The sequence below is a fragment of the Aquarana catesbeiana genome, linkage group LG10 (genome assembly GCF_042186555.1).
Source record: "Aquarana catesbeiana isolate 2022-GZ linkage group LG10, ASM4218655v1, whole genome shotgun sequence".
Lineage (NCBI taxonomy): Eukaryota > Metazoa > Chordata > Amphibia > Anura > Ranidae > Aquarana > Aquarana catesbeiana.
Genome location: NC_133333.1, coordinates 30,601,561 through 30,627,267, shown reverse-complemented (window position 1 = coordinate 30,627,267; position 25,707 = coordinate 30,601,561). Strand labels below are relative to the sequence as shown.

The window sequence follows — 25,707 nt, the reverse complement described above, 5'->3', positions numbered from 1 at the left end:
TAGTGTGAACCGAGCCTAACAGTAATTATTATTATTTAAAATAATAATATAATAATAAGTAGGCTCAAGAGATCTCTACTATATTACATGGCCAAGTGGCTATACTAGATGTATATGAGCTTGATGAGTTGATGGTGATCTTATTCTAAAACCATCGGTATATGAAGTTACGGTACAAAATAAAGGTAGACAGTACAGTTGAAATAAATTTCAAGGCAAGAGGATTAGGAGGGTCCTGCTCATGAAAGCTTACAATCTAAAGAGAACGGGAAGTGATACAAAAGGTAATGACTTTGTGGGGGTGAGTTGTTCGAGAACGTGAGATTCAGTTTCTAGCTACAGGTCGGATAAGCTTCCCTAAAGGAATGAGCTTTCAGGGACCACCTAAAGACAGACAGAGTAGGAGATAGCCAGACAGGTTGGGGTAGGGAGTTCCAGAGGAAAGGAGATGCTCTGGGAAAGTCTTGGAGCATGGCATAGGTTGGAGGTCACGATAAGAGAGCAGGAGGTCATGGGAGGAGCAGAGTGGAAATTTTGTGCGATATTAATTAACCGGCCGTCATATGACATCCTTGATTTTGTGCGGGTATATCTGAATGATGCCTGCAGCTACAGGCATCATTCAGATATCAGCTTTTTCAGCCGGCGATTCCCTACACCATAAGAACAATTTAATAGGGCAGGGATTGGCGGTGTGTGCGATAGCCTGGTCTGTCGGATCCAATATAGCAAACAAAAGAGAAAACCTAGTGCTCAAGGCACGGTATGACCCCTCTGGATTTTTGAAGGCAGACCAGGTGTTGAGTAAAAAATATATTTATTGGTAACATACAATAAAATTGGCACTGACAAAAAAGTAACATGTAAAATTGCAATATTAATAACAAATACGCTCAGTACAAAAAAAAACACGGGCATGAAACTTAGCCGCCTCAAGACCGTAGGTAGGCTAGGGAGAATACATGCTGGAAAATGATACCTGACATGTTTCGGACTGTGTTGTCCTTCCTCAGGGGCTTAATATCATTGAGAACAATTGTATGGTGTTCTATAGATATAAATGTGGTAAACATTAGTAGAACTATAAATAACAAAGTCACTCTCTATAGATTTATAATTAGTATCATACTTTCAAAACGAGACTGCATATCTGAATACATAATAACTAAGTGATAATGAAATCTGTACTTATTGTTTTGTTTACACCATAAGAACGATCATAGTGGCTGTTCAGCCACTTGATCGTTCTTACGGGTGGCGAGAGGGGACGTCCACCAACCTCCGGTACTTCTGCTGACTCATCGCTTCCATTGGTGAGTCGGAGCCAGGATCCGCCGGCCCCGGATGTTTACCATAGAGATTTTCGGTGGACCAGATGGTCGCCGGAGTCTCTATGATCATTCGGAGGCCGGGCGCGGTGTTATGACGGCGCCGCCTCGGCTGGGAAGCTGAGATCTTTTTTAATTGTTTTTTATTTCAGGCTTCCCAGCCTAGAGGTAAGGCCCCATATCTCACTGCAAAGAGGACCGATCATGCCATATTCCTATTACAAGGGATGCTTACATTCCTTGTAATAGGAATAAAAGTGATCAAAAAAATTTTTTTTTTTAAAGTGTCAAAATAAAAAAAAAGTAAAATGAACAATAAAAAAAATAAAAATGTTTAAAGCGCCCCTGTCCCCGTGTGCTCGCACGCAGAATCGAACGCATACGTTAGTCCCACCCACATATGAAAATGGTGTTCAAAACCACACCTGTGAGGTATCACCACGAACGTTAGAGCGAGAGCAATAATTCTAGCACCAGACCTCCTCTGTAACTCAAAACATGTAACCACTAAAAAATTTTAAAGTGTTGCCTATGGGGATTTTAAAGTATCAAAGTTTGGTGCCATTCCACAAGTGTGTGCAATTTTGAAGCAGGACATGTTAGGTATCTATTTACTCGGCGTAATTTCATCTTTCACATTATGCAACAAAATTAGGCAAACTTTATTGTGTTTTTTTTTTTTAAGCACTGAAAAGTTATTTACAAATGAAATAAATAGATTTTTTAAAAATTAAAAAAAAAAAATGTTTTTTTTTTCAAAGAAAAAACACGTTCGAAAAATTGCTGTACAAATACCCTGCGAGATAAAAAGTTGCAACGACCGCCATTGTATTCTCTAGGGTCTTTGCTTAAAAAAACATATATAATGTTTGGGGGTTCTATGTAATTTTCAAGCAAAAAAAAAATGATGATTTTTACATGTAGGAGAGAAATGTCAGAACTGGCCTGGGTGGCAAGTGGTTAAAAGCAGAGAAACCTAAAGCACCAAAAAAAAAAAAAGCCAATCTGACAAGAAACATACAGAAGGGGAAGTCCTGAAATATCATTGTTATTTCTGCAATCTGTCAGTTAGAACGTGTGCCATGGGAGAAGGTTGCATTCTGTAAGAAGATTCTGTGAACAGATCACGGAGACGGCGTTGGCTTGTAGAGATGTTCCATGAAACAGGTAACTTTTTTGGCTTTAAAATTCGGAAATTTAAAAAGGGAAATGTTAGGAATCATCATACCTGTGTGAAAAGCCTCATATAAAAGCTGACATTCTCAGATTCCTGAGCAGTTTTTCAGTTCCAGAGCAGTGTTGCCTCGAGTCACGCCAATTCGTTTTTCGCATTTCTGCCCCAAAATGGAGATATGCTGCTTGGACTGCAGAAAGTGCCAGCTTCCATCCAAGGCTTCTACGCACACATTTTGCTTTCTGAGATTAATCTTTAAAGAAAGCCTGAAAGTATTGAAAATGGAGGTGGCCATAGCTGACCTCTCCTAAAAATGCTTGCTGCCTGGCTAAGCTATTGGCTTCAATATGTCCGGAGTCACTGACTTGGAACAAGTACCGTATGGCAATGTGACTTTTTTAATCGGTAGCATGTTTCAGGCCAGCGTCTTAGGACAATGGAGAGCCACAGACAGCCAGATAATGGCGTCCCCTCTATTTCTTAGTATATGGTTCCTTTAGGGTCGATTCACACTAGGCGCAGTAGGACTGTTTTGGGCTATTCCAGCGTAGTCCCACCACAAGACAAGGCAAAATGCCCTTTTCTCCTACAAGGCTGGTTCTCACCACCACATTGCGGTGGTGTGCTCTGAAAAGAGTACTGCATGCGCTACTTTTTCCAGCGAAGCGCGAGGCAAACCACCGCCTCGTAGCGGCCAATACAAACGAATGCAATTGTGTGTATATATACCTACCCTAGGATCTACAGTGCCTTGAAAAAGTATTCATACCCCTTGACATTTTGCACATTTTGTCATGTTACAACCAAAAACGTAAATGTATTTTATTGGGATTTTATGTGATACACCAACACAAAGTGACACATAATTGTGAAGTGGGAGGAAAATGATAAATGGTTTTCAAAACGTTTCACAAATAAATATCTGAAAAGTGTGGCGGGCATTTGTATTCAATACTTTGTATAACCGCTTTTCACTGCAGTTACAGCTGCAAGTCTTTTTGGGGATTTCTCTACCAGCTTTGCACATCTATAGAGTGACATTTTTGCCCATTCTTAAAATAGCTCAAGCTCTGTCAGATTGGATGGAGAGCGTCTGTGAACAGCAATTTTCAAGTCTTGCCACAGATTCTCAATTGGATTTAGGTCTGGACTTTGACCCTGGTAGAGAGCACACCGCGTGCCCCCACTGCCCCAGCTGTGCTGCGATTGGCTGCAGCACCAGCGGCTGCTGGTGCTGGACGATCGGCTGTGGACATTACCGAAGAGAGCCCTGTGTAGGTAAGGCCCCTTCCACAGTGGGGCGGCGTCAGCGGTAAAATGCTGCTATTGTTAGCGGCGCTTTACCATCGGTATCCGGCACCCGCTAGCGGCCGAGAAAGGGTTAAAAACCACCGCAGAGTGCCTCTGCAGAGGCGCTTTGCGGGCGGTATTGCCGCGGTGTCCCATTGATTTCAATGGGCAGCAGCGGTGGAGGAGCGGTATATACTCTGCTCCTTCACCGCTCCAGAGATGCTGCTAGCAGGACTTTTTTTACCGTCCTGCCAGTGCACCGCCCCAGTGTGAAAGCCCTTTGGGGCTTCCACACTGGAGACAAAGCAGCGGCACTTTCAGGTCGGTTTGCAGGTGCTATTTTTAGCACAATGTCGCCCGCAAACCACCCCAGTGTGAAAGGGGCCTAAGCAAACACATTCTCTTCTGACAGCAGCAACGTGCTGTTTTTTTCTTTCTGCAATGCAGGAAATAAAAAAACAGCACATTGCTTAGTAAAAGCAGCACACACAGTAATATATGTTAGGCACACATTTAACCCCTTGATCGCCCCTGATGTTAATCCCTGCCAGAGTCATTAGTACAGTGACGGTGCATATTTTTAGAACTGATCACTGTATTGGTGTCACTGGTTCCCAAAAAAGTGTCAGTTAAGTGTTATATCAATATTGTATTTTATTATAATAGTATATAATATTATATTATATAGCAATATCGCAGTCCAGCTAGTCGCTGATCTCCACCATTACTAGTAAAAAATTCCAGAAATATATTCCCTATTTTGTAGACGCTATAACTTTTGCGCAAACCAATCAATATACGCTTATAGGGATTTTATTTTTTATGCAGCAGCATACATATTGGCCCAAATTGATGAAGAAATTACATTTTTTTGTTGGATATGTTTTATAGCAGAAAGTAAAAAAATATTGTTTTTTTTTTTTTTTTTTTTTAAATTGTCGCTCTTTATTTGTTTATAGCGACAAAAAATTAAAAAACGCAGATATGATCAAATACCACCAAAAGAAATCTCTGTTTGTGGGGAAAAAAAGGAACGTGAATTTTGTTTGGGTACAGCGTCGCGCGACTGCGCAATTGTCAGTTAAAATAATGCAGTGCCGTATCGCAAAAAATGGCCTGGTCATTAAGGGGGTAAAAACTTCCAGGGCTGAAGTGGATATGCGAGTGCTTTGGATTACAAGCCTTCTCCTGGAAACGGATTCTGCTCGTAATCCAAGGTTCCACTGTATGTCATTTTTGGAGACAGATAGAGCTTAATTTTAGTGGTATTTATTAAATCATTGGTATTTTCATCTTTTGTTATATATACTCCCTAACTGACCCCTTTTGGACCCCTGTTCTTCTAAATAGGAAGTGCTGCTTTTCACATCCTCAGAATGTCAGATGCCATTTCCAGTAAAAAGAAAAAACAAAACAAAAACAAACAAATATATATATATATACGGACAAAGATGAGTCACTCTTACGCTTTTACAAATCTTCATTTGCCAGACTGGATAATCACATTAGCAGAAGGCTCCTGTTTTACCGCCGATTATTATGTACAGCAAGTAAGGATGAGAGATACAAATAATGCAAATTCCTGTAATTCAGAAAATTCATATCCATAACGTACAAAAAATAGAGAGAGAGCATGTTTTTTTTTTTTTGCTTGAAACTGTACAGTTGCTTGGTGCTTTGATTTTTTTTTATACATTATGGATTTCCTGAAGTAAAGGAATTTGCATTATTTGGATATCTCATCCTATATATATATATATATATATATATATATATATATATATATATATATATATATATATATATATATATATATATATATACATACACACTATATCCACTTCAGAGAAGAAATTAGGTGTGGGTGTGGCGCTGTTTTGGTTCTATGGCAAAGTGTTATGACACTGTGATAACATATTAAAGTCACCCCGTAGACGTCCAATGACGAAACGCGTAGGGCGTGGCCTGACCAACGTCACCTGTGATAGGTGAGTGAAAGTATGAAAATGTCGGTTGATAAAAAATTATTGAAAAACTTTATCCCAAAAAAGGAGTGACAATCAAAAGTGATTTTGCATAAAAATAGAAAATGATGTTTATGTAATTTGCTTCAGACAGTGGCTGATCCTATGCAACTCACTGTTTACCATGTGGTGCTGTTATGTCAAAATATGCCCATGTATTCATACTGTACATTGATCTGAAGTGCTAAGGTGAGTGGGAAGGAAAAAGGAAGGGGGGGTGACATTAGTGACAGTGCTTGATATTCGTGCTCTTACTGTGCAAACACTCACCGGATACTTTCACCCCTGTAGGGGTATTGCGCGGTCACAGTCTATGCCACTGTGCAGCAGTTCCTGGCAATCCCGGATCGTGTTATGTTAACATAAAAGAGAAGGGGTGCCCATAGCGTAAAAATGTTTAAAACCTTTATTCCAAAAGTAACAGAATGGTACTCACATTGTAAAAGTTCAATTCAAGCATAAAAGATCTGAGTTTAAACCGCCAAACAATCCTGTATTCGTTGGGAGATGACGCACGACGTTGGTCAGGCCACACCCTACGCGTTTCATCGTTGGATGTCTACGGGGTGACTTTAATATGTTATCACAGTGTCATAACACTTTGCCATAAAACCAGAACAGCGCCACACCCACACCTAATTTCTTCTCAGTTCAGCTTTTTCCACTTCGGTGGTTATTGCATTTGTGGAGGCAGCAGTTCTGAACCACTTTTTTACCTACCCCATTGCGCGGATTCATCATTATTTTCCTATATCCGCTTCAGCCCCGGAAGATTTTACCCCCTTCCTGACCAGAGCACTTTTTGCCATTCGGCACTGAGTCAATTTATCTGACAATTGCGCGGTCGTGCGACGTTCGTGCGACAAAATTGACGTTCTTTTTTCCCCACAAATAGAGATTTCTTTTGGTGGTATTTGATCATCTCTGCGTTTTTTATTTTTTGCGCTATAAAAAAAAAAAGAGCGACAATTTTGAAAAAAAAGCAATATTTTTTACTTTTTGCTATGATAAATATCCCCAAAAAATATTTAAAAACATACATTTTTTCCTCACCATAGGACGATATGTATTCTTCTACATATTTTTGGTAAAAAAAAAAATTGCAATAAGCGTATATTGATTGGTTTGCGTAAATGTTATAGCGTCTACAAAATAGGGGATAGATGTATGGCATTTTTATTATAATTTTTTTTTTTTTTATTAGTTAGTTGTCTGAATATCCGTTCCGGTTACTGAACTTTGGCTATGTTTTGGTCACCTTCGTTCTATTTACTTTTATTATTAAACAAGTGTGATTTAACTGTACTTCTGTCTCGGTCTGATTCATGGTTTCTGACAGGAGGTCAGGACTCTGTGCACGCCAGTCAAGTTCCTACATCCCAAACTCACTCATCCATGTCTTTATAGACCTTGTTTTGGACAAACAAGGTCCTTAAAGACATGGGTGAGTGAGTTTGAGGTGGAGGTAACGACTAAGTGCACGTGAAGTGTGCGAAACGTGTCTACCCAGCATTCTGATTCCTGTCGTTTTTGGGATGTCCAAATAAAAAGGATTTTGATCTACAATGGTGTGCGGTCATTTCTTCTAAATTCTTTGCGGTGGAAGAACTTGACTTGAGTCCTGACCTCAACCCGATAGGACACCTTTGGTCAATACCTCAAACTAGTAGTTGTGTTCCTCAAGCCATGCTTGAATTCCTCAGACCAGGGGCGGATCCAGAGTCTAGTCTTGGAAGGGGCACTGCCAGAAAATCATTTTTTTTGCGGGCAATTTTGCTGGGCAATGGCTGGTGTTGGGCAATGGCTGCACCATGGTTGTTATGGTGTCAGGATGATTGAAGTGCATTATTTCTATTATTACATTGTAATATAAAATGAAATGATTCAACTCACTATAATGCAGAATCAGTGGGAGCCCTGAGCGTGTCACTTGCCACGTCGACCTGCCTTCAGATGTGGATTGTCACGTGCCACGTCCCTGCCACAAGTTGCAGAACACCACTTACCCGCCACGCGTTGCTGATTGTCACTTGCCACGTCACCTGCCACACGTTCCTGATTGCCGCTTGCCATGTCACCCGCCACACGTTGCTGATTGTCACTTGCCACGTCACCTGCCACACATTGTTGACTGTCATTGGCCTGCTAATCAGCAGATTATCACGGGATTTGGGCCAGTAAAGTAAGTGGAAGGCTTACCTGTCGCTGCTGATGTGTTTCCTGCCTGTAGCAGGATCACCAAACTAAAAAAAATTGGTCATGCCCCCACTAAAGTCTACCCTTCACACCCTTCTAGCTAGCTGCCCCAGTAGATTAAAATAAATAAATAGATAGATAAATAAATGGCCAAAAAACTTATCTGAATCCATGTTCAGGTAACATTTGAACCTTCTTTATTCTGGACTGCAGAGTGAGAGGATTGGGAGGCTCCTTCTTTGGGGATGGACACATCCTATTGGGTCCACTGGCAGGATCCTAACAGGGTCCAGAAGACTCCAACGGCATGATAATGATGTCACCAAGATAGGTTGGCAGCAATCCTGGACTGCAATGGTCGACCATTGGTCTTCTCTAGCAGAAGAAGTGCTGTGGAGGGTCAAGAAATGGTTGACTCAGGTAAGTCTTTAATAGACATGTGCAATACGTTTTGTTACGAATTGATATTTGGACATAATTTTTGTTATTAGGAGAATCGGATGTATCTGGATTTTCTGAATCACAATACTAATGAATTTCAGCAAATCCACAATAATAAATTTGAAAAATGTAAAAAAGGAATTTGAAATGAAAAAAATTGGAAAATGAATTCCAATTTCTAAAAATGTGAAAATTAAGTTGAATATGAATTTGAAATGGAAACATATTGCAATATGTAAGGTATACAAGTGAATTAAGATGATGATAAGAATAGAAAAGAATAGAATGGGAAAAATAGAGTTGATTAGAATAAAATGGAATAGAACGAATATAGCCATCTTCCGAAATTCGAATCGATTCAAAAATAACGAATATACAAACCGAATCCGAATATACGAAAATAATTCTGAAAACGAATCATTCTATCATAACGAATATGACAAAACGAAAGTAATAACGAACGAATCCGAAACAAAATAAATTGTTCCATCCTGCACATCTCTAGTCTTTAATTTGTGAATGGGTGGAAGTGGAGTGGATTGGAGTAGGATGGGAAAGGGGGTCTGAATTTACCAATAGATGGGCTTTAACCCAGTGGTCATCAATCCTGTCCTCAAGGCCCACTAACAGGCCAGGTTTGCAAGATAACCGAAATACATCATAGGTGATATCATTTGCTGATCAGTGATTGCAGTATTCTAGTCTGCATCTCCCCAAGGTAATACATAAAACCTGGCCTGTTAGTGGTCCCTGAGGACAGGGTTGATGACCACAAACAAAACAAAACTGCGGCGCGTGAAGCGCGACGCGGCGATACGTGGGTGTGGTTTACGTGAAATGGTGGGCGTGTCTTAAATGGGCGTGGCTCAAAGGGGGTGTGGTTAGAGTCTGAGATGAATAAGGGATGGAGAGGGAAAGGGGGAGAGAGGAATGAAGGGACAGCAGCCCCAGATCCTACACAACAATAGAAATATGTGTATTCTAGAAAGTTTAACAATCAGCAGATAAAGATACTCCAAACAACTGGTGTTAGCACTTCAATCATCCCGACACCATGATTGTTATGGTGTCAGGATGATTGAAGCGCATTATTTCTATTATTACATTGTAATATAAAAATAAAGCATTCAACTCAACATAATGCAGAATCAGTGGGATCCCTGTGCGTGTCACCTGCCACGTCGCCTGCCACCAGCAGAGTCCGTCCTTGCATCAGGTGCCCCCAGCAGAGTCTGTCCTTGCATCAGGTGTCCCCAGCAGAGTCTGTCTACGTATCAGGTGCCCCCAGCAGAGTCCCTCCTTGCATCAGGTGCCCCCAGCAGAGTCAGTATAGACTCCCTCAGTGCAGACCCCCCTCCATCAGTGCAGACCCCCCTCATCAGTGCAGACCCCCCTCCATCAGTGCAGATCCCCTCAGAGCAGACCACCTTCCATCAGTGCAGACCCCCTCAGAGCAGACCCCCTCCATCAGTGCAGACCCCCTCAGAGCAGACCCCTGTCCATCAGTGCAGGCCCCCTCAGCAGACCCCTGTCCATCAGTGCAGACCCCCCTCCATCAGTGCAGACCCCCTCAGAGCAGACCCCCCTCCATTAGTGCAGACCCCCTCAGAGCAGACCCCCTCCATCAGTGCAGACCCCCTCAGAGCAGACCCCCCTCCATCAGTGCAGGCCCCCCTCCATCAGTGCAGACCCCCTCAGAGCAGACCCCCCTCCATCAGTGCAGACGCCCTCAGCAGACCCCCCTCCATCAGTGCAGACCCCCTTTATCAGTGCAGACCCCCTCAGAGCAGAACCCCCTCAGTGCAGACCCCTTTTCCATCAGTGCAGACCCCCTCAGAGCAGAACCCCCTCAGTGCAGACCCCCTCAGCAGACCCCCCTCCATCAGTGCAGACCCCCTCAGTGCAGACGCCCTCAGCAGACCCCCTCCATCAGTGCAGACGCCCTCAGAGCAGAACCCCATCAGTGCAGACCCCCTCAGCAGAACCCCCTCCATCAGTGCAGACCCCCTCAGCAGAACCCCCTCCATCAGTGCAGAAGCCCTCAGCAGACCCTCCCCTCCCATAACGCCCCCCAGGCCCCAGCAGTGAGCACATAGAGCGGCCGCGGGTGTAGCGTCCGGCGCCGTGTGTTCAGCGGAGAGGGGAGGGGCCGATCCGTGCGAGAGGAGAATTCATTGGCTGCACGGATCGAGCCCCCTTCCCCTCTCTACTGAACACAAGGGGGAGCGATCAAGCGGCGGCGGCGGGACCGGCCGCCATTTTACTGAAGCCAGCTTCCCAAAAATGCAAATTGCAAACATTCCCGATTTTCCCTGGGCAAATCCCGATTCGGGACAGCCTCCAATCGGGACGAGGGTCCCAAAATCGGGATTGTCCCGGGAAAATCGGGACTGTTGGCAACTATGAACCCATTTTAACTTTTACACTACAGTATCCTTTTTAACCCTCTCTATCACATTTTCTTTTATGCAGATGATACCATCACAGACCTGCATGTGAACATATCTGCTGGAACATCTCACCCTGAAGTGACGGCCCCAAATTTAATATCAGCCTTAATCTTGATCCTCACATCTCTTTTTGGACTTATTATGAATTCCCTTTACATCTGGGTGCTCAGGTCCAGGATGGTGCAGAGTGTCAACAACACTTGGTTCCTCCACCTCATCATCACCAATCTTATTTTTACCTTGGACATGCCCATTATAGCAGCCTATGTTCTGAGAAATCCTCACTGGACCTTAGGATCGTTCATGTGTAAGATGAACAATGCCTTGGTAGAAATGTGTGCACATGCAGCCGTCTTCTTTCTCATGGCCATAAGCATTGAACGTTTTCTCTCGGTGTTTCACCCAGTCTGGCACCGAAAACATGTAACACCATACCGGGCTTATATGGTTTGCTTGGCACTGTGGGGGTTGGCTGTCCTGTGCAGCTCTCCATATCTCATACTTTGTAATTTAGAACAAGACAAGAACATCACGGTATGCTGTGCGGAGTTCACCATCTCTAGGGATGAAGGTCAACTAGAGAGGCTTGAACAGTCAACCCAGTGGGTTCTGTACTTCTTCCACCTATCAATGAGTTTTCTCCTTCCATTCTCTGTTATGGTCCTTTGCTATTTCCGCATTGCCTTCAAACTTAAACTGGAGCAGATGCCCAAATCTAACAAGCCATATAAGTTGATAAGCATTGTCATAGCCTCGTTCTTCATCTGCTGGATGCCCTATCATATACGGAATGGAATGATTCTGGAGAAAGGAAGATTCCGAGAGGAAATCCTCCAGACATTGATCATGCTCACAACATGTTTTACCTGTATTAACTGTTGTCTCACACCAGTGCTTTACCTATTCATTGTCGACAGCTTCAGCAAGGAATTCAAGAAATCTGTACAGAATTGCATTTGCTTAGTGAAATAGTGTTACCCAACCACCTAGCAGATCCAGGATTATCCTGCTGAGATCCTCTTCTCTGCAGCTGCTGCTTAGGTCCTGCGACACCATGTTTCACTGTGATGTCATTGGGAGACTGCTGGCTCTTCCAGGTTCAAGCGTGGCCTCCCGGTGACGACCCACCACCTCCTCCTTTAGGCCTGCTTCACATCTATGCAGGTGGTTCCCGCTGTGGGTCCACACCTCTACCCGCAGCAGCAACCACCTGCGCAGAAAAAATGCACTGGATGCGTGCGGGTGCCACTAATCCTAATGCATGCCGCACGCACTGGTAAGCACACGCACACTGGGAACTGCATTGCACTTGCAGTTCCCGTGTGGGCTGCGATACCAGTAATGGTGCAAGGACCTTTTCCCTGTGTTTTTGGAGGCACGGTAGCCCATTTAAATGAATGGGCTGCCGTTCCTGCAAAAAAACATGGCTTGCAGAGCTGCAAAAATGTGAACTGGGCCTTAGTGAATGGAATGACATGCAGTGCTCCCAAACTTCCTGGCATATGCATGTCACATTTCCCAGGAGACACTGGGGGCGCTGATGCCATTTGTCTAGGTAATCAGAGAGGATGGGGGCAGGCCTGAAACCTATTTAAAGAATATGTAAACCCAACATTTCAGATTCCTAATATGTGCCTGCTGTACCATGTACTTGCATGAAAAAGTCTCCTGTTCTCTTTGTATTGCTTCATTTGTGTGAAATCCCTGGTGTTCCTGCTAGTTCCTCTGCTTTCCTATTAACTGACCACACTAGGCACGAGAAACCAGCGTGCAGTTCTATTGCTGTTCTGAGAACTCAACCTGATCTCCTCCAATGCTCAGAGTTGTCTTGACACTCAACCCCCATTTACTAGGAAGTTTGGTGGGCGGCAGTTTCTCCTCCTCCAGCTCTTTGAGCTCCTTATGCAGCTGAGAACAGAGGGTATGCAATCACTTATAAAAAGGGGAAAAATAGGTATTTATAAGGTTTTTCATATCTATGTAGCAAGGTCCCAGGCCTCCTTCAGTCTAATGAGAACCTCCAGGGCCAGACATAGCTGACATCCTTCTGCATATGGTGGGTTGTGAGGCATGGCGGGTGTAATGCAAGTTAGATTCATTGGGCGCCAGACACTTCTTGAATGCAAAGAGATTTTATTTCTCTTGAACATAACTTTGGGAGAGAGGGTTAGGGCCAGGACACCCTTAGGTATTTGCAATGTTAATTGGCAGACTCCGAGACTTCTACAGGAGGACAGCCATGCAGGAAAAGGCACCCAGCAAGATGCCACATCTGCATGTGTAGGAATGCTGTCTCCTATGGCAACAGTCTTTAACTGTTTCTAACACAAAGCGTAACAGTTCCTTCACTTCCACGACAATCCCTTCTTGTAGTTCTTCAGCCCACTGACCTCCCAGTCTCTCTCACTAGACTAGATAATTCACTGCCACTGAATCCCTTGAGCTCCTCCAATCTTCACTGTAGTATCTTCCTCATGCGTCACCTCCGCTGGCTGGGTCCCTGACTTGACACCTGCTGAAGTTTCCCGATTCTTCACCGTCCCCGGTTGGTGAAAATGCTGCTCCAGTACTTGCTTCAGCTACTCACTGTGGTCCCTGGTAATAAGGTGGTTGGTCCCTTAGTGGCGACAGCTTCCCCACTACCTCCGACCACAACAGGTTCTCCGGCTGGCAGAACTGTCACTTCTGGTTGGACTGCAAACCGCAGTCCCAACCCTACGCTGCTCTCTTGCTTCTGGATAGGCCCTCAAACAGCCTAACAGTCAGATGTGCCTGGGATAGGCCCAAACTCTGGCCTAGGAGCCTGGGGCAACACAACACACGTCCACCCAGACAGTCGTCCAGGTGGCACAGAACCCCAATAACCTGACTCCACCCAAATATATAGTTCCTCCCAGCAGGCCAAGGGTTTTAACAAAACCTGTCCATTGGCTGAGATACCCCATATACCCATAGAGATGAAAGCTATTGGCCACTGCCCCGTTTATAGTCCCGACGTACGTGTTTTACGTCACCGCCTTCAGAACGATCGGATTTTCCCACAATTTTGTGTGACCGTGTGTATGCAAGACAAGTTTGAGCCAACATCCGTCGGAAAAAATCCTAGGATTTTGTTGTCGGAATGTCCGAACAAAGTCCGACCGTGTGTACAGGGCATTAGAATGAAACCAATTGATCCTCAACAATTAGCCAAGGTATATCTGGCAGGTAAATTTAGAAGCAACCCAGCCTAAACACCAGGGTGCTACATTTATACACAAATGTTTTCCCTTCCATTTCTATTTTAAACTGAATTGGTTGTTTTACAAGGTGATCGTTTACATATACTTTAAAGAAAAAAAGGGAACAGAATAAAAATAATATAAATTGGGATATTTGTGTAGCGGAGGGGGGTGGTTGGGATGGAGAGGAGAAAAGTTGTTTTAAAGGGTGAAGATCCTCTATAATTGGTTTGCAGGAAAAAAAGCTGTTTTTTTTTATGCAGCTGAAGCTCAGATTACACAGACAGCTGAATGATAGATTACCCGAGGGTAACCTGAAACAAGCCAATTAGAGCCTCAGCCTCAAATCGCATGCTATTAAAAACTTTACGGACCTAATAGACACCCATTAGTCTGCCACCCCGCACAGTGCACACACATATGAACGATTTATTTTAAAAATGATAATATGGCTAATAGTTTTTAACTTTAACATGTAGCTTTCTTCTTTGGCAAACTAACTTTCGGAACTATTTTGGGGGGGGGGGGGGGGGGGGGTGTCTGCGCTCCTGGGTCCCTTATAGACCGACCTCCACCGCTCATTACTAGTGGCCAGTAGCTAGGCCTGAACACTGTAAACACTATAAAGGAGGACAGATTATCAACCATGTAAAAGCTCCAACACAAAGCTTACACAGGGTTTTGACAGCAGAGGAACAGAGCAGTGGAGGATCATGGGAAAGAAAAGTATAAGTGGGTCAGGAGGTGGGCTTTAAAAAGACCCAATCACTTTGCTATGAAAGAGAAAGTGACTGTTTTTCTGATAAAGTTTGTTGTTTGTAGATATGGAGAGGTAAAGTTCAGACTACATGCACAGCTGAATCTGCCCGCCATTGCCTGTGTAGACTTTAAGAGTCCATTCACACAGGGACGACTTGTCAGGCGACCTAGTCGCCTGACAAGTCGCCTCCCGTTCTGTGCTATGGAACTGTTCTAAGGGGAGCGACGCAAAAAGGTTCCTGTACGACTTTGGGGGCGACTTGGGGCGACTTGCATAGACTTCTATACAGAAGTCGCCTTGCAAGTCGCCCCGGCAAGTCGTGTTGCCCCTGTGTGAATGGGGTCTTAATGAGTGAGATATAAGGCTCCTTAATTACAGTCCTGGTCATTTATCCTGATCAATGATTCTGAGTCTTAACCAGTATCTGTAAAACTTTACAATATCCCTGTTTAGAAAGCTTACTGTACATTTTCATTCAATAAATGGCATCACTTCATCTTGAAATGTTTAATTTTCTCAAAAAAAAAAGAAATCTAAAAAAAAAAAAAAAAAAATGGACAAAAATGACCACCAAAATCTTAGATATTTGATGTAACTCTAAAATTTCTATGAAGCCTAAAGTGGAGCTTGCACTAAAAGGCAACATTCCTTTTTTTGCATGAAATATATACTTAGCTTTCCCATGATTTCTGCACTGTAGAGGGTCATGGTCCTTCAGGAGAGATCCTGGGAATCCTAAGGAACCCAAATCTCATATGGAAAACCTCTAGGCCAGTGATGGTGACCCTTGGCACCCCAGATGTTTTGGAACTACATTTCCCATGATGCTCATGCACTCTGCAGTGTAGTTGAACATCATGGGAAATGTAGTTCCAAAACATCTGGGGTGCCAAGGGTCGCCATCACGGCTCTAGGCAGAGGTGTAACTAGAACCTTCAGGGCCCCAGTGCAAGAAGTTATGAAGGGCCCCCCTGACCATTGGGTATAGCTCCCATCTGTCCCTGATTTGGAGCAATGTCCCTCTGTCCCTCATTCCCCCTAATTTGTCCCTCATTTTGGTCTGATCTCTATAGTTGTATATAAAATACACTTTTTATCTTTCAAAAAGTGTTTCCCAGTGCTAAACCTTTCTTCCAAATTCTAAATTGCTGCATTTGTACATTTTAAAAGCCAATATAAAGGAATAGTAGTGGTAAAAAAAGCCCTTGTGAATTTCATTAACCCCTTTTCTTGGGTTAATTCTCCTTTAAGGGGGTGTGGCAGGGGGCGTGTCCCATGCCTACATACATTTGCTGGTAGGTGTCCCTCATTCCCATCTCAAAATGTTAGGAGGTATGCCACTAGGGCCCTCTTCATCGGTCCCGGAGCCCTTTCTATTGGTTCTGTGGCCCTTCTCTCTGGGCTCAGGGCCCTTCTCACTGATTCGGGCTCTTTACTCCCATTTCAGGGCCCTTTATAAGGCGACTTGCGACACATAAGGGTTGATTGCTAAAACTGAATCTGGTGCAGCTGTGTATGGTAGCCAATCAGCTTCTAACTTCAGCTTGTTCAATTAAGCTTTGACAAAAAAAAAAAAATACTGGAAGCTACGTGGAGCTTGTCTTTTAGTACTTAGTACGGTCTTCTTTAATGCTTCATATCCACTTGAGCTCCGGGAAGATTTTACCCCTTTCATGACCAGGCCATTTTTTGCTATTCAGCACTGCGCTACTTTAAGTGGCGATTGCGTGGTCATGCAATGCTGTACCCAAGCGAAACATTTTAATTTTTTTACAAATAGAGCTTTCTTTTTGGTGGTATTTGATCACCACTGAGTTTTTTTTTTGTTTTTTTTTGCGATATAGATTAAAAAAGAAGATTTTGAAAAAAAAAAACAATAGTTTTTTACTTTCTGCTAAAAAAACATATCCCATAAAAAATTAGAAAATCTAATTTCTTCATACATTTTGGCCAAAATGTATTCTGCTACATGTTTTTGATAGGAAAAAAAAATCCCAATAAGTGTATATTGACTGGTTTGTGTGAAAGTTATAGCTCCTACAAACTATGGTATAAATAATGGAATTTTTTTTTTATACTACTAATGACGGCGATCAATGACTTATAAAGGGACTGCGATAGTGGGGGGGGGACTGGCTAACTGCCACTGACATCACTAGTGACAATAATACAGTGGTTAGTGCTAATACTATACGCTGTCACTGTACTAATGAACTAATGACACTGGCTGGGAAGGGGTTAAAATCTAGGGCGATCAAGGAGTTAAATATGTGCCTAACTATGTTTATGTGTAGTGTGCTGCTTTTACTAACTGATCTCTAAGATTCTCATCCCTGCTTTGCAGGGATGAGAAACACAGAGATTGTTCCCTCTCTACAGAGCCCTGTGTTGATTATCAACACAGAGCTCTGGGTTGTGGATGTACACAGCCAATCAGCAGGTCCTGGCCGTGAATCATTGACTGGGACTTAGGCTCGATTCACACCTATGCATGTTGCTTTTGAGCGTTTTTGGAGGTTTTTTTTTCATGCTTGCCGCGTTTTTGAGCCGCGTTTTTGCCGCGTTTTTGCCGCGATTTGCGTTTTGCGTTTTTTTTTTTTTTTTTTTTTTTTCATTTTTTTTTACAGTCTTACAAAAAAATTACAAAAAAAAAAAAAAAAAAAAAAAAAACGGCAAAAACGCACCAAAAACGCATCAAAAACGCTGCAAAAAAGGTGCACTTGCGTTTTTGATGCTTGTCCATTGAAAACCATTACATGCAAAACGCTGCATTTTGCATGAGAAAAAGTCCCCGACCCTTTCCAAAAACGCGGAGATACAAAAAAGCATTGATGTGAACATGTTCCATAGGAACCCATGTTAAAAAATTCCCGTGCATTTCTGCAAAATGCAAAATGCATCAAAAAACGCGCTAGTGTGAATGGGGCCTTACTGACAGCATACCTTCCAACATTTTGAGATGCTAATGAGGGACACCTACTAGCAAATGTATGTAGTCCTAGGACACGCCCCCTGCCACACCCACTTAAAGGAGAATTAACCACAAAAAAATGGTTAATTAAATCCACAAGGACTTTTTTTTACCACTACTATTCCTTTATATTGTTTTTTTTAAATTTACAAATACAGCCATTTAGTAATTGGATGAAAGGCTTAGCACAGGGAAACACTTTTTGATAGATAAAAAAGTGCATTTTATATACAACTATATAGATCAGACCAAAATGAGGGACAAATGAGGAGGAATGAGGGACAGAGGGACATTGCTCCAAATCAGGGACAGTCCTCGAAATCAGGGACAGTTGGGAGCTATGTGACAGGCTCCCAATATGCACACTTATGCTTGTGTGTCCCTAAAACCGGAAGTAGGCAGTGACGTATGGTGTGCTGTTACACTTGTTGTATGAAAATATAATACAATGCATAGTCATGGTTAATGTTCATATATAGGTAATTTCCTTAAAGAGGAACTACAGTCTGCTCACATAATTTGTAATAAAAACATCTTTGCCAATCTGAAGCTTCCCTCTAACCACTTTGCATATTATTTTATATATACTGTGATTCTGTACTTGCCAAATATGCTGCAGAAATCTCCCTCCACTGAGTCTGGCTGCAGCCATTTTAACTGTGGGCAGCTGAAGCTGCTGCTTGTTCACTTCCTGTATTTACACAGACACACAGAGGCACACCTCCAGCTCTGCAGCCCTGCAGCTCTCATTGGCCCTCTTATGACTCACCCCCCTCCCTTCCTGGCGAACTCTCATGATGATGTCATAAGCCTAGGCTAATGACCAGACAAGAAACAGGAAGTGGGCTGTATAAGGCATTTCCTGGTAGAAAAAAAAGTTTTACTATCCAAAGTTAAAACAATAAGGGCAGAAGATTTAATAGATGGAACGTTGAAAAAAATAAGTGTAGGTCCGCTTCAGTCCGATTCGGTTCGCTTTAAGCCATTGTTTATTTGGCTTCAGTATACAGTAAAACCTCGGATTGCGAGTAACGCGGTTTACGAGCGTTTTGCAATACAAGCTATTTTTTTTTTTAACTAGATTTGTGAGCGCTGTCTCGCAAGATAAGCAGGATTCAAGCCTCTGGGGTGTGCAGTACCGCATGTGACCAGAGGTGCGGTGGCGCCGGGGACGCTCGGAGACGCTTGGAGACACTTGAAAACGCTTGGAGACCCTCAGAAACACTTGGAGACGCTTGGAGATGCTCGGGGACACTTGGAGACGCTCGGAGATGCTCAGAGACACTCGACAGTGTCTTCAAAGTGTCTCTGAGTGGTCTCCGAGTGTCTCCAAGTGTTTCCGAGTGTTTCCGGCGCCCCCCACCTCTGGCCACATGTGGTACTGCATACACTAGCAGTGACACTGGAACGAATTATCAGAGTTCCCATTGATTCCTATAGGGAAACTTGCTTTGATATACGAGTGCTTTGGATTACAAGCATGCTTCTGGAACGATCCAAGATAATCCAAGGTACTACTGTAGTTGGGTAATATACTGCCATCTTGTGGTTATTTTGGTTATTGCACCATCTGTGTTCCTTCCCATTTGTGATGTATTTTCCCTTCTTTCTCATATTGTGCTTATGGAAAATATGTCCGCTTGTTTCAAGGCCATATGTGAATCTTCTTGTATCTGGGAACACATTACCATGTTTTGAACTGCAAATACCATATATTTACCAACTGTCCTGGATTTCCCGGGACATTCCCAGGATTTAGACTCTTTTCCCGATTTTATTGTTTCCCAGGAAATGTCCAGAGAAATCCGGGTTTTCGCGATTTTTTGCCACCGCCGCCTGCCGCCGCTAGAGGTCTGCGGCCGGCGTAGACATTGCCTCCGCCGGCTGCCATTTTTAAGAAGACCAAGAACACCAGGAACACGGCTGGGTGGCTAGACGGAGCTCCTGCATCGCCGCCCACCCTCCGCCCCGCCTCGCCCCGCCTACCCCCACCCCCCGCCCCACTCCACCCACCCCCCGCCCCACTCCGCCCCACTGCCGGTCTGTTATGGAAAGGGGCGGGGGTTCTATTGTAACCACGCGGCCAGCGGAGACACTATTTTGTATACCCCCTCTGTTCTGCACCTGATGTAGGGGGGGGGCTCCGCTGGGGACATCTGATGTAAGGGGGGGCTCTGCTGGTGACACCTGATGTAAGGGGGGGCTCCGCTGGGGACACCTGATGTATTGGGGCACTGCTGGGGACATCTGATGTAAGGGGGGCTCCACTGGGGACACCTGATGTAAGGGGGGCTCCACTGGGGACACCTGATGTAAGGGGGGCTCCACTGGGGACACCTGATGTAAGGGGGGCTCCACTGGGGACACCTGATGTAAGGGGGCACCGCTGGGGACATCTGATGTAAGGGGGGCTCCGCTGGGGACACCTGATGTAAGGAGGGGCTCCGCTGGGGACACCTGATGTAAGGGGGCACCGTTGGGGACATCTAATGTAAGGGGGGCTCCGCTGGGGACATCTGATGTAAGGGGGCGCTCCGCTGGGGACACCTGATGTAAGGGAGGCTCCGCTGGGGATATCTGATGTAAGGGGGGCTCCGCTGGGGACACCTGATGTAAGGGGGGGCACCGCTGGGGACATCTGATGTAAGGGGGGCTCTGCTGGGAACATCTGATGTAAGGGGAGGCTCCGCTGGTGACATCTGATGTAAGGGGGCTCCGCTGGGGACACCTGATGTAAGGGGGGCACCGCTGGGGACATCTGATGTAAGGGGGGGCTCCGCTGGGGACACCTGATGTAAGGAGGGGCTCCGCTGGGGACACCTGATGTAAGGAGGGGCTCCGCTGGGGACACCTGATGTAAGGGGGCACAGCTGGGGACATCTGATGTAAGGGGAGGCTCCGCTGGTGACATCTGATGTAAGGGGGCTCCGCTGGGGACACCCGATGTAAGGGGGGCACCGCTGGGGACATCTGATGTAAGGGGGGGCTCCGCTGGGGACACCTGATGTAAGGAGGGGCTCCACTGGGGACACCTGATGTAAGGAGGCACCGCTGGGGACATCTGATGTAAGGGGGGCTCCGCTGGGGACATCTGATGTAAGAGGGGCTCAGCTGGGAACACCTGATGTAAGGGGGGCACCGCTGGGGACATCTGATGTAAGGGGGCACCGCTGGGGACATCTGATGTAAGGGGGGCTCCGCTGGGGACATCTGATGTAAGGGGGGCTCTGCTGGTGACATCTGATTTAAGGGGGGGCTCTGCTGGGGACACCTGATGTAAGGTGGGCTCCGCTGGGGGCACCTGATGCAAGGACGGACTCTGCTGGGACACCTGATGTAAGGGGGGCTCCGCTGGGGACACCTGATGCAAGGACGGACGGCTGGTGGCAGGCGACGTGGCAGGTGACACGCTCAGGGACCCCACTGATTCGGCATTATGGTGAGTTGAATGATTTCATTTTATATTACAATGTAATAATAGAAATAATGCACTTCAATCATCCTGACACCATAACAACCATGGTGCCGGGACGATTGAAGTGCTAACACCAGGTGTTTGGAGTATCTGCTGATTGTTAAACTTTCTAGAATACATATATTTCTATTGTTGTGTAGGATCTGGGGCTGCTGTCCCTCCATCCCTCTCCCTCCGTTTCCCTCTCCATCCCTCATTCATCTCAGACTCTAACCACACCCCCTTTGAGCCACGCCCATTTAAGACACGCCCACTATTCATGTAAACCACGCCCATTTTTCACAGCACGGCACATTTTTACTTTCCCCCTGTGCCACGCCTACAATCACATGCCCCGCCCCTAATTATAATAAGACCCCGCCTACAGCCAAAAAAGTGTCCCTAAATTTTTTTTTACAATGTTGGCAACTATGATACCATCCTTTCTATCATCTGCCACATCCTGTTGACTGCTCTAAGCTGCTTTCAATAAAGATCTTTGTGGATGAGAAAACAGTATTTGGTGAGTTCAGCTATCTAATAAATACTGACTGCGGGGATTGTATCGGCTTATACAGGCCAAGCATAGAGGTCTCAGCAATGGATAAGTCACTACAACACCAGTTGGAGTCAGAATATACGAGTTTGTTGCTTTGCATACAGCGGCCATTCGTCCGCAGTACATTGAGGGTGGGTGGTAATAAGGAGGCAAAATGTGGCAGTTGCCAGTGGTCTTATAAGTGACTGCTGCACAGGAATTCAGCTATGAGTTATAAATGATTGCCTCCATACTGTTTATTTCAAACATATTTGGCATTGGCCTTTTATTTGTTTTTGTTCAATGCTTTTAACCTCTTGCCGACCGCCGCACGCCGATATACGCTGGCACAATGGCAGCGGTGGGCAAATGGGCGTACCTGTCTGTCCCCTTTAAGAGGCAGGAATAGCAGGCGTGTGCCTGCCTCATACAGCGTGACCGTGCCCGCGGGACCAGCGGACTCGATGTCCGTCTGTCTCCCAGCGATCGTGTCATGGAGCTGCAGAACGGGAAGATGTAAACAAGGCATTTCCCCGTTCTGCCTCGTGTCATGACAGGGATCACTGCTCCCTGTTGTTACCCTGAAAAATCTATATTTAAGATTTTTCATATCTCATAGATATGAGGTGGGTTAAATAAGAGTTCTTTTTGATGAAGAGTGAAAGCTTAAAATATAACAACATTTATTAGGAAGCAGTTGGAAGTCTAGCTAATACACAATCATCTGTCTATCGCCTTACACCAAGGAAGAAAATATTAGGTTGAAATAAAGTATTTACATTAAGGAATACAGGGTATATTCCTCAATACAGTAATCTACACACATATTTAGTTACAAGTAAAAGGGCATTCCTTTCCCATAATTACCCATCCTTACCAAAGCTCCTTTCAGCTTGCTGGTCATCAGAGAGAGAGACCCTAGCTCCCCCTTGCCTCTGAGTATATCAAACCAAGCTGATGTCTCATTGGTTGGCCTAGCTTGGATCATGATTGGAGGGCTTACTCCATAAGTCGGCCCCCTTTCATGCAAATCCTTGTGACTATGTTGGCCAAGTGTGTCAATTGTATTTCCCCAGGAAGTTAGGTCCATTGCATATCCCAGCATGGCACTCTTTCAAAGGAGTAGGTGTAGAACAATGGAATTGGCTCTCCCTTGTTTGCATATACAAGCCTTGGGCCTTGGGCCTTTGCTCTTAGCAAAAACTTAAATGAAACCCTTTTTGAAATATATTCATTATTACCATATTTTACAGTTATTAATGGAGATTTCACACAAACTTATAAGGCAACAGATGGCCCCTTGTGGCCAGTTGAGAATATGAGACTCGGCCACACCTAGAATAATGGTTTATGTGCAATCTCCTTTAATATTTGGCACTTTCGGCTTTACCCTCTGAAATGAAATAAAACTCTTTGAGAAGAAAAAAAAAAAACTTTTAAACTCTCCATCTCTACAGTTCACACTTCTGGATCCCAGTATTGGTAGTCATCACTTGTTCTGGATGTCATAAGTCCAAAATAGAAATCATGAGAAACAGCACCAAAACAATAAGGAAAAAAAAAAAAACAAAAAAAAAACAACAACATGAGGATCCTTGTTCTCAACAGTCCAATAATAACAATAGTCCGATAATAGCAGTACGAAAGTCCATAAGGCGAATCTGGTCCTGTTGCCCTTGCTTCTGGGACGGCCTTCACTGGTGATTCCAATTGGATACAGCATACAATAATAGCCTGGGGACCAGCTTTTCCTGGCTTTCTAAGATTATACTTTATTAATGTGGACAAAGGTAGAGAAAGAAAAACACAAGTACATTTAAAACATATGCATTCAACTGAATGCTTGTCTGGTAAGTCTGAGCCGTAAGGACCTTTGATTAGAATTGTCATAGATATACTGCGACATACTAATGAGACCCCTTTCCCAGTGACATGTGTAACAATTTGAATGGTTACGCCCTTCAGCCAGGTGTCTGATTTTCATCCCCCCATCTTTCTTCCTCCATTGTCATATGCCTGCAAGTACCTCTGCCCCACCTTCTGTGGAATACCACGTTGCGTGTGCGTGTATGACCCTTCACGTGTTCCGGGGAGTTTAGTTGCCATCGCAACTCACCACTAACTCCTTTTACTGAAACTGGGTACAGTTCAACCTTGGCTGGTGCCAAACCTTTGGGCATATAGCTCCGTTATTGGCTACCATGTGTAGCTACTGTATGAGTCCTGCCTTTAGCAGGCTACAGAAGAGGTCATCACTTTAAGAGTTTTCCGTGCAGATTAGGCAGTGTCGCCTATGCAGACAAAAATAACTTGATTTCAGAATACGGATAAGTGTGATGTCATCAGTCACTAGTGGCTTCAGGAACAATCAAACTAAATTACTCTTAAGTACAATTGTACTATACTCCCTGCTATTTGCCAATCACTATGAGTCTCACCAGTCCCAGTATATCTATATGATATTCACGCAATGCTCTTTGAACTTGATTATGGCACAAAAAGAAAACTGACCAAAAAAAAAAAAATTGATCCATGACCACATATGATGACTGCCCAATATTAGAACTGTAGAGAGGGTTGTATGTCACATATACCAAGAAAATAGTCACATGACTGTTGCTAACACCCAGTTGTTACTGTCATATTTGGTAATAGCTACAATCACATACATTTATATAACAATTATCCAATGTCGAAAGAGAGAAGAAAAACTTTGGAACTTGGTCCATCCCCAAAATGCTATAGGGAAGCTTTAATATTCTATATCAACATTTCTAACCATTTTAAATGTTCTCCATTTAATGTTCCCCCTACTCCCCTCTTTTTTTCTTTTCTTTATTTTATTCATTTATTTCACCCTGGTGACACCAAACTCAAGAATCACAATAAAAAAAAAAAAATAAATAAATAAATAAAAATAAAGGTACTATAGGAAAGAAAGAAAAATAGTAAACATTAAAAAAAAAGAATTAATAAAAAAAATTAAAAATCTTTCTTCCCCCCTTTGTTTTTTTTTTTGTAAACAAAAAAAAATTACCGTTAAGAGAAAAAAATAAAGAATAAAAATGAGAGAAAAAAAAATGTAACAAATTAAAAAAAAATTGAATCTGTATTCTGTCAAAAAAAAAAACATTGAAACTGCCTTCAAACATTGTAGCTATTCAAAAGGCAACCCCCTCTGTCGGTGGTGATTAACATATTAATTGACTCTCAGTGCAAATCTATTTGCAATTCAATCAGGCCACAAGAACTTGTATTACAGAGAGCAGGATCTCTGTTTAAAAAAAAAAGTTTAAATGTTTTTCTTTTTAGAATTTAGTTGGGCCTGACTGCAATTAATTGGATTCAAGGCTTCTCCTTAAAACAAAAAAAAAAAAATAAAAATTATGTTTCAAGGTCCTCTGTGTTTCAAAGTACTTTGTCCAGTCTGGGTCCAATCATTTGTCCTTGTCTGTGTATTTCTCCTAAAATACAAAACTCAAAAATTAATAACACCTCACTGTACCTCTCTGAGAGGTTCATAATGGACTAAACTAGTAGTGGATGATTGGAACAGACTTTCAGCTGAGATAATGCGTCCATCCACAGTAAGTACAGTCGAAAATGTACAGACACACCCACATATCTGTACTCTGACAAACAAAAAGTTATAGGAAAACCTGGTGTGTTTGTAAGAACTTAAAGTTTAAGAAGACAACCTGTAGACATAAAACCTTTACACATATTAACAGCACATGCGTCAATTTGGAAGGAAAAACAAAACACCAAACCTACTGAATCCATAAGATGCCACAAAGGTGCAAAGCCATGCATTGTTATGTATTTTCCATGTATCAGAGTGAATGAAACTTCACTCTAAG

The 25,707-nt window shown here is 43.7% G+C and overlaps 1 protein-coding gene across 1 annotated transcript; it reads left to right on the top strand.

Annotated features, from left to right (window-relative positions):
- Positions 1-1,890: 1,890 nt before the first annotated feature.
- LOC141110527 (probable G-protein coupled receptor 33) lies at positions 1,891-14,650 on the top strand. The gene is made up of 2 exons (XM_073601907.1): positions 1,891-2,495; positions 10,926-14,650. The coding sequence occupies exons 1-2, from the start codon at positions 2,480-2,482 to the stop codon at positions 11,873-11,875; spliced, it is 966 nt and encodes a 321-aa protein (XP_073458008.1). The 5' UTR covers positions 1,891-2,479; the 3' UTR covers positions 11,876-14,650.
- Positions 14,651-25,707: the final 11,057 nt, after the last annotated feature.